This window comes from Eurosta solidaginis, chromosome 5 (assembly GCF_040869045.1).
Source record: "Eurosta solidaginis isolate ZX-2024a chromosome 5, ASM4086904v1, whole genome shotgun sequence".
NCBI lineage: Eukaryota > Metazoa > Arthropoda > Insecta > Diptera > Tephritidae > Eurosta > Eurosta solidaginis.
This window is the reverse complement of record NC_090323.1, coordinates 142,210,809-142,220,461: the sequence shown is the minus strand read 5'-3', so window position 1 is coordinate 142,220,461 and position 9,653 is coordinate 142,210,809. Positions and strand designations below refer to the sequence as shown.

The window sequence follows — 9,653 nt, the reverse complement described above, 5'->3', positions numbered from 1 at the left end:
TATTAACATATGGTACAATGAAAGCTATTAGATCCGATTTAGGAACGGAATATAAAAACGAATTATTCTCTGAATTGACAAAACTTTTAAAGATTGATCATGATTTCTCAACAGCCTACCACCACGAAACTGTTGGTACTGTTGAAAGAAATCATAGAGTCTTTAACGAATACTTGCGTGCATATCTAAACGAAACGTATTCAGATTGGGATACATATTTAAAATACTTTACATTTTTACATAATACTACAAGTAGTTCGGTTTTTGATAATAACTTTACTCCGTTTGAATTAATATTTGGCAGAAAAACTACAATGCCACATGAATTGCAAAAAGAGCAAATTGATCCGATCTATAACGTAGAAAATTACGCAAAAGAGCTTAAGTTTATAATGCAAAAATCGCATAAAATGGCAAAAAATTTGATTAATAAGCATAAGGTTAGAAATAAAGATTTATACGATAAAACGGCTAAGCCTTTAGAAATTAAAATTAATGATAGAGTTTTAATAGAAACAGAACCTAGGAATAAACACAAAAATATATATCAAGGTCCCTACATAGTAAAGAATATTGATGGGCCAAATGTAACTATATGTGAGATAAGTAAAGAAAACGAAAAAATTGTACACAAAAATCGAGTACAAAAAATTAATTAATCTAATAGTCTATTAATAATCATATAAATATATCTTAAAAACCGCCAATGAAGGCTAAAAATGTAACAAATAAATATACATTTAATTAGGTAGATTTTACAATAAGAAAAAAAAACCCCGGTTTACTTCAAACATTAAATTCAATATTTTAAACTAACTTTTATATATTTCACTTTATTCAAAATATTCTTTTCATTTTTAATCATCTTTTTAGAAGTTGCACTGCGATGAACGAATGAGTCCCGGGTTAGAGCACCCTAATGCTAGCAAACTCCTTCGTTCATAACATTACAACAACACATTAAAGCCTAAAGAAGAATGTGGCAAGATTAATTACTAATCTCACCAAATTCTTCTTTACTAAAGGGGGATGATGTAGTGCCATAGTAAATTGCATTAAAATAAATTGCGATGGCAACCCTCTTTAGAAGTGTGCAAGATGCAACCATACAGCAGATGCACTTGGCATCACTAAAATTGTTAGAGTCGAGGAACTCGGAAAGTTTCTGATTGGTTGAAACTGCCGTTGATCGACGCCATAATTTATTTCGACGCCATAATTAATTTCGTTGGTAAGCAACGTGAGGAAAAATATACCAAGCCGCAGAGTTGCGTTAGCGGCAGTTTTTCAGTTTGAAGTGAACCGGCCGACCCATCAGTCGCGAGAAATAAAACCCGCAACCAACAAAGCACAAGCGGTATCATTAGAAACTTGTGAAAAAAGTAGAACCGCATTTGGTGAACTAAAGTGTGCAAGTAAAGTTTTATTAGAACTAAAAGTCTATAAGTAAAACTAAGAACTAATAGTTTATAAACATTAAAAATATAAATTCAGTTTTAAATACATGCTAAAGAAAAGACCATTTTAATTTCATTTTTTGAATTTGGAAAATAAAACTAAACAAAACTAGGTAAGTGCTGGTGTGCTGCGGGCCGTGAGTGCGGAGAACATTTTTGGCGGATCCATAAGATGGATCCTCAATAACGCAATTGCTGTTGTGGCCCTGGGACTGGGCGTCCTTGGGCAAGCATTGGTGTACCCGGATGATTTGGGTTTGCGACCTGGCAACATGGCGCGATGAAACCCGTCGGGGGGTTGCTGTCGCGGAGACCAGAACATCTAGGAAAGTGGCACCACCCAAGGCAGGAGCTGCATTGGGCGGATGTCGCAAACCTATATATTCTGTGCTGGCAGACGGTGCAAACGGAGGTAGGGACTAAGAGTCTGTTTCCCTGACCTGCACGATTGCTGCCGGAAAAGAGGGGGGGAGAAGACGGGGGCAGGGGCTGATGCTCAGCATTGCTACCAACTCTACTACGAAGGTAGTAGTTATGAGTGGTATCAGCTGTTTGAGTTGTTGGCGCCGTGGGGCGCGAGCAGCAGCGGGTACTTGTTGTGGCTTGCTGAGCAGCGGGGCTGCTGGAGGGTAGTGGGGGGGGGGGGGGCGCTTAGGCGTAGACTACGGGACGCCCTTGGGCGTGAGCAGCAAGGAGCCACAAAAGATTTATAAAAGTTACGTGTACGTCGGGTTTTGGGATCAAGCCCAGAACAACCTGTCCGATGCAACCATCCCTTGCACGAGACACACTGAACAGAGTATGACCGTCCTAAAAAGATTCTTTTCCGGCGGATGCAGCAAAACCATTTCTCAGGACCGGGGTCAGGAGACGGACCCGGATTGGATTCGATGCCTTCCCGGAGTAAGAGAGTATGGAGCAGTCCTGCTGCAAGGAGCTGCTGGGAGGATGACAATTTGTGGGAGGGACGAAACAAATTAAATGAGGTCACACTGAAATGACAGTCCTTGGTCCTTGGAAAAATCCCGAGTCGCTCCGGTACATAGAACCGACTGCCTTGGGAAGCGGCTTTGCTGCCCTCCCTCCGACTGATGCCCGCTAAGGAGAACGTGCTTTCCGCAAGGTCATTGAGTCCTCCTCGGCTCGTTGTATTGCCGCCGGAAGAATTCCGGAAATCCGGCCTCATTTTCCCGCAGATGTCGCAAATTTACCGAGAGACGTGACCTTATAACACAGCTCGAATCCGGCCACACCCAAATAAGGGATATTAACCAACGCATAAAATTGCTTGTGGATGAACACAAGCGGGCGAAATGGGAGGAACACCTAAACGGTTGTAACCTCTCTGCCGGTGTAGGTAAGCTGTGGTCCACCGTTAAGTCTTTATCGAATCTGTCTAAGCACAATGACAAAATTTCCATCGCCTTTGGTGATAAAATTCTGTCGGATGCGAACAAATGCGCGAGCGCTTTCTGCCGACAATATATAATGCATTCTACGGTCGACAAAGATAGACGTAGGGCCAACAGACACGCACATAAACATAAATTCAGCGCGTCTCCAATTACCATCACCGCCAAAGAGATTGAGGATGCCATCGGTCATGCTAAACCATCCAAAGCAGTGGGCCCAGACGGCATAGCCATGCCGATGCTTTAAAGCCTAGGGATAGAGGGGTTCAATTATTTAGCACATGTCTTCAACCTGTCTCTTTCCACTTTTGTAATTCCCGAAAAATGGAAACTGGCCAAGGTGGTCCCGCTACTAAAGCCTGGGAAACCAGCTAACATAGGAGAGTCGTATCGCCCGATATCGACGCTTGAAGGCATTTTGCTCCTCTATTTCAAAGCAAATTTTCAACTATCCTGTCATCAGCATGGCTTTAGAAAACTATATAGCACCACCACCGCGCCATTAGCACCCAGATAAATTGCGGTTTAAATCAAAACCAACACCATAGAACAGTACTCGTTGCGCTAGACCTATCAAAAGCTTTTGATACGGTCAACCAAGGCACGTTACTGCAAGACCTGGAAGGGTCTACCCTTCGCCCATGTCTTAAAAGGTGGACCGCAAATTATCTGGGTGGTCGGCAGGCATCGGTGCAATTTAGAAACGAAATATCAAAACCAAGAAGAATTAAACAAGGGGTGCCACAGGGTGGTGTCCTATCCCCGCTTTTGTTTAACTTCTACATATCTAAGCTACCTTCGCCACCAGAAGGAGTTACTATCGTTTCCTATGCCGATGACTATACAATAATGACCACAGGCCCTGGCCCACAGATCGATGAGCTTTACAACAGAATAAACGGCTACCTCCCGGATCTCTCCAGTTTTTTCGCCTCGCGAAACCTGGCATTATCACCGACTAAACCCTCCGCGACCTTATTTACAACATGGATGTCCCAAATGTCGACCATTTTGAACATCCACGATGGCACTACGCTGCCGATTGTCGTACACGCCAAAATCTTGGGTGTGACGTTTGATCAGGATCTACATTTTGGTGAGCATGCAGTCGCAATTCTACCGAAAATCTAGAGCCGTAATAAAATCCTCACATCTTTTCCTGTCAGTACTTGGGGAAAAGACAAAGAAACGCTCATTACAACTTACAAAGCAATTGGCCAGCCGATTGCATGCTACGCGTCCCCTATATGGTCGCCAAGCTTAAAAACTACTCACAGGAAGAAGCTACAGGCCTGCCAAAATACTGCTCTCAGAACCGCCACGGGCTGTCTTCTTTTGTCCGCAGAACACCATCTACATAATGAGGCGAGAATACTCCCCATCAGGGAAAGAAATGAGATGCTAACCAAACACATCCTGTTGAATACCCATCTCCGTAAGCATTTTGAGGAAATACGGCACCTGAGAACTCAGCCTACAAAAAAAATACCAGCAGTTCCTCAGTGAACTCCACAAACAGGCGTTGGACCTTTATGCCAGGAATTGCCCGGTGAATCCAGTACTAAAAGAACAGTACCCAAAACTTGCGAAAGAGGAACGCACACTCCCCAGGGAAACGCGAGTCACTCTAGCTCAACTTCGATCTGGATACTGTAACGGGTTAAACTCTTCCTATCCAGAATCCCCGACATACAAAATGTATGCCCCGCTTGCAATGTGTCCCCACATGACACTAACCATCTCTTTAATTGTAATGTGGAACCAATGCCTCTAACACCCCTCACGTTATGGTCCACCCCTGTTCAAACAGCTCTGAGCTGAGGAGTATGTTTTTCATTTTGATAGCGACAAAACAACAACAAAAATGGAAGAAAAAAACGAAACACCGCAGACAGTGACGAGCACAATATCTGCACAAATATCGACAATGGCATCTCAGCTGGAGTCACAGGAGGCGAAATAAAATAAATAATATATGTCATCTCAACTGGAAGCGTAAGAGGCACGTATGTCTGGAATGTCGACACAAATTTCGGAACAGGTATCATCGCAGCTCTTTGCGAAGCTGGAAGAGCAGGATGCAAAAATTTTACAACTCGAGGACAAAATTTATGCCGAGATAGCAGCGTTGAAAGGTTGTTGTTGTTGTTGTAGCAATGCTCGCCCCACCTAATAGCCGCGACCGATCACAAATTGTCATTAATATCCTCTAACGGGAGTCCAAGGAAACTTGCCGTTTCAACAGGGGTTTTGCAGCGTTGAAAGGTCTTATGCAACAGTTACAACTAAATCACCTAGCTGTTTCACCGAGCAATACGAAGGTAAAAACTCCATCTTTTCACTGTTCTGTTCCTTTCCAGGTCTTCAAGCTACAGTTTGAGAAGACCGCAGCAGTGAACAACTGGAATGCGGAAGATAAAGTTGCTGCACTCTTCGTGGCATTGAAAGGGCCATTTTACAATCCATTCCAGAGGGCGAATGGAACTGTTATGAAGCATTGATGGGCACTCCAGAGAGACGATAAGGAACTGAGCATAGGAGACAGATATACCAAATGAAGTTACTGAACTGCTTCCAGAGGCCTGGTGAAACATTGCAAGAGTTTGCGTCGGATGTTGAAAGGCTGGCTCATCTTGCAAATGCGGACGCAGCTGTGGAATACACTGAAAGGGTAAAGATCCAGAGCTTTATTAATGGAATACGGGATATCGAAACGAAGCGAGCAATATACGCAAATCCAAAGCCTACATTCACAGAATCGGTATCACATGCTCTGATTCAGGAAACAGCGTCGCTTCTGTGTAAGCCAGCGTTCAAAGCACGCCGTGTGGAAGTGGAAAGGCCAGACTGGGTGAACACAATATTGGAGGCGCTGAAAGGATCGCAAAAGCGGAGTGAAAGAGTTATCAAATGCGGGAAACCCGGTCACATTCCACGTCATTGCGATCTTGGTCCTGGTAGTTCCAACTTGGTTGATCGTAAACATAAAGCTGGAGGAGATAAGCAAGAGCGAGGCTCATTCCTTGATTCGATCTTATTTGGTCTACAGGAGAGTAAAGCCATTACCTAGAGCAAGGTTGCGTACGGTCACTGGCGAGTATAATCAAGCCCTGGGAGAAGGGATCTGTAAAGTCTTAATTGGGAAGGTCATGGTTCTACACAAATTCGTTGTAGCGGAGATTATTGATGAAGTTATATTGGGAGTGGACTTCTTAGTTGACCATGACATCAGGATCAACATGCAGGAAAGGATTATGCGTTATAAGAACCAGGATATACCACTTAACTTCAGTTTGGAGAAAGGGTTCAGTAGTAATCGAGTACTGGTGGAGAAGACTCGACGCTTCCCAAGGCAGTCGGTTCTATGTACCGGAGCGACTCGGGATTTTTCCCGACCAAGGACTGTCATCTCAGTGTGACCCCATTTAATTTGTTTCGTCCTCCCACAAATTGTCATCCTCCCAGCAGTTCCATGCAGCAGGACTGCTACATATTCTCTTACTCCGGGAAGGTATCGAACCCAATCCGGGTCCGTCTCCTGACCCCGGTCCTGAGAAATGGTTTTGCTGCATTGGCCAGAAAAGAATCTTTTTAGGACGGTCATACTCTGTTCAGTGTGTCTCGTGCAAGGGATGGTTTCATCGGACAGGTTGTTCTGGGCTTGATCCCAAAACCCGACGTCCACGTAACTTTTATAAATCTTTTGTGGCTCCTTGCTGCTCACGCCCAAGGGCGTCCCGTAGTCTGCGCCTAAGCGCCCCCCCCCCCCCCTACCTTCCAGCAGCCTCGCTGCTCAGCAAACCACAACAAGTACCCGCTGCTGCTCGCGCCCCACGGCGCCAACAACTCAAACAGCTGATACCACTCATAACTACTACCTTCGTAGTAGAGCTGGTAGCAAAGCTGAGCATCAGCCCCTGCCCCCGTCTTCTTCTCCCCCCCTCTTTTCTGGCAGCAATCGTGCAGGTCAGGGAAACAGACTCTTAGTCCCTACCTCCGTTTGCACCGTCTGCCAGCACAGAATATATAGGTTTGCGACATCCGCTCAATGCAGCTCCTGCCTTGGGTGGTGCCACTTTCCTAGATGTTCTGGTCTCCGCGACGGCAACCCCTCGACGGGTTTCATCTCGCCATGTTGCCAGGTCGCAAACCCAAATCATCCGGGTACCCCAATGCTTGCCCAAGGGCGCCCAGTCCCAAGGCCACAACAGCAATTGCGTCCTGGCCTTCCACAACCTAGGCGTAGTCACCCGTCACTTACCTAGTTTTGTTTAGTTTTATTTTCCAAATTCAAAAAATGAAATGAAAATTGTCTTTTCTTTAGCATGTATTTAAAACTGAATTTATATTTTTAATGTTTATAAACTTTTAGTTCTTAGTTTTACTTATAGACTTTTAGTTCTAATAAAACTTTACTTGCACACTTTAGTTCACCAAATGCGGTTCTACTTTTTTCACAAGTTTCTAATGATACCGCTTGTGCTTTGTTGGTTGCGTCCTAAAAAGATTCTTTTCTGGAAAATGCAGCAAAACCATTTCTCAGGACCGGGGTCAGGAGACGGACCCGGATTGGGTTCGATACCTTCCCGGAGTAAGAGAATATGTAGCAGTCCTGCTGCAAGGAGCTGCTGGGAGGATGACAATTTGTGGGAGGGACGAAACAAATTAAATGGGGTCACACTGAGATGACAGTCCTTGGTCGGGAAAAATCCCGAGTCGCTCCGGTACATAGAACCGACTGCCTTGGGAAGTAGTCGACCCTTGTTCTAGACTATTACATCTGGGCGTTAGAAAGTTATTGTTGCCCTTATGATACAATTCAAATTGTGTGTCATCTGGTGCTTTTATTTTCCTTAATATACATAGTAGTGTGTACATACTTACACAAGAGTATTTACAAATTCATAGCTTTTGATAAAGCATTTTCTACATCTTGAATTAAATCGTCGATATCTTCCAACCCAATAGATAGTCGTATTAGTGCAGCATTGATGCCCAGTTTTTTTCGTATTTCTTCTGGTATGGAAGCATGAGTCATTACCTCCGGTAGTTCTGCTAAGCTTTCATAACCACCTAAACTTTCAGCTAGTGCAATAATTTTTAGATTTTGAAGAAATGCTTTCGATTGTTCCAAGCCCCCTTTAATGTAGAAGGAAAAAACTCCACTATAACCATATGTTTGCTTAAGAGCAATCTGGTGCTGGGGATGCGATGGTAATGCTGGGTGCATTACTTTCTCAACAAATGGATGTCCTTCTAAAAACTTCGCAACAGCTATTGAGTTTTTTTGATGTAACTCCATACGAATGTGTAGTGTTTTCAAGCCACGATTAACTTGATAACAATCAAATGGCGATGGTACAATTCCCATGGAATTTTGCAAAAATTTTAATCGATTGTATAAATCTTCAGAGTTCAAGATTATAGCACCCATTACGACATCCGAATGGCCATTCATATATTTTGTTAGAGAATAGCAAACCATATCTGCACCTAACTCCAGTGGACGTTGAAAGTATGGAGTTAAAAATGTGTTATCAACTGCCAAAAGGACTTTGTTTTTATTGCAAATTTGACTTATTTTTATTATGTCTACAACTTTCATTAATGGATTCGTAGGACTTTCCACCCAAACAAGTTTTGTATTTGCTTGAATTGCCGATCCCACAGCCGCCAAGTCAGTGGCATCTACAAACGTATGCTCAATTCCAAGCCTTGACATAATTTGCCTTATCAATCTTGAAGTTCCTCCATAAACATCATCTCCCACAACCAAATGATCACCAGCATTTAACAAAGAAAAAATAGCGGTTGTAGCACCAAGCCCAGATGCAAAAGCTAAACCATATTCTGCCCCATCTAAAGCTGCCAAACATTTTTCTAAAACGGTACGTGTGGGATTTCCGCTTCGAGAATAATCATAACTCTCATATTCTCCAGGTCCATCTTGTTTATAAGTTGTACTTAAATATATAGGTGGGACAATGGATTTAGAAGACCATTGTAACGGATTTTGACCCGCATGAATCGCCTTCGTTGCAAACCCTTTTGGTTGTTTCTTAAAGCCTGTCGTCATTGTTTATATCCACCTTAAACCTTAACTTTATACATTAATCAGAAATCTGGTTGAATTATTACGGAGTTACGATAAGATCACTCATGACGGAACGATACAAGGTGGCAGCATGGTGACATACCTACAAACATAAATAATAATTCCATGTACTTTATTTTTGTAAGTTCGATGGACAAATGTCAAAATCGTACTGCGCCGGAGTTGATGGATCAAATCAAATAAAAAAAGTTTATAATCAGCTGTACCATGCTGCCACCTTGTATCGTTCCGCCATCAGATCACTGATCAGATGCAGATGCAAAGATGATAAGTTCGATTAACAATACACACGTGTTGATTTTTTCCCATGGCCATTGTGAATTCGTGAATTCACAATGGGCCAAAGAATGGAAGAAAGGTTTATATATTCCTACCGGTTATTAAATTGAAGTGCCATGAATTGCCCATTTGTGTTTCAAATAAGCTTTTCTCTAAATGTGTCTACAGAAAATCAGACCACATATTATTATTCATTTCTTAAGGCAAAGATGACTTGATACGAAACATTTGTTTACGCTCTCATATTTTTCGCTCTCACGAGGCATTTATCTTATATTTGTGCTGGCAACAATCACAGATAAAGCTGTAAGTATGCACCGACGTGTGTCGTACGTACGGACGTTTGTCGTACGAAACACGTTTGACCGAACCCTCAAGCTCGTAGGAATC

General features: G+C 43.0%; 1 protein-coding gene across 1 annotated transcript; it reads right to left on the bottom strand.

Moving 5' to 3' along the window:
- Nucleotides 1-7,693: 7,693 nt before the first annotated feature.
- Nucleotides 7,694-9,185, bottom strand: LOC137233680 (cystathionine gamma-lyase-like). Its single transcript, XM_067756923.1, has one exon. It carries the CDS (start codon nt 8,943-8,945, stop codon nt 7,764-7,766), a length of 1,182 nt encoding a protein of 393 aa, XP_067613024.1. The 5' UTR covers nt 8,946-9,185; the 3' UTR covers nt 7,694-7,763.
- Between the last annotated feature and the right edge of the window lie 468 nt (nt 9,186-9,653).

What these genes read in the sequence shown, in the direction of transcription:
- LOC137233680 (XM_067756923.1), bottom strand. Translation starts at nt 8,945, where the DNA reads ATGACGACAGGCTTTAAGAAACAACCAAAAGGGTTTGCAACGAAGGCG.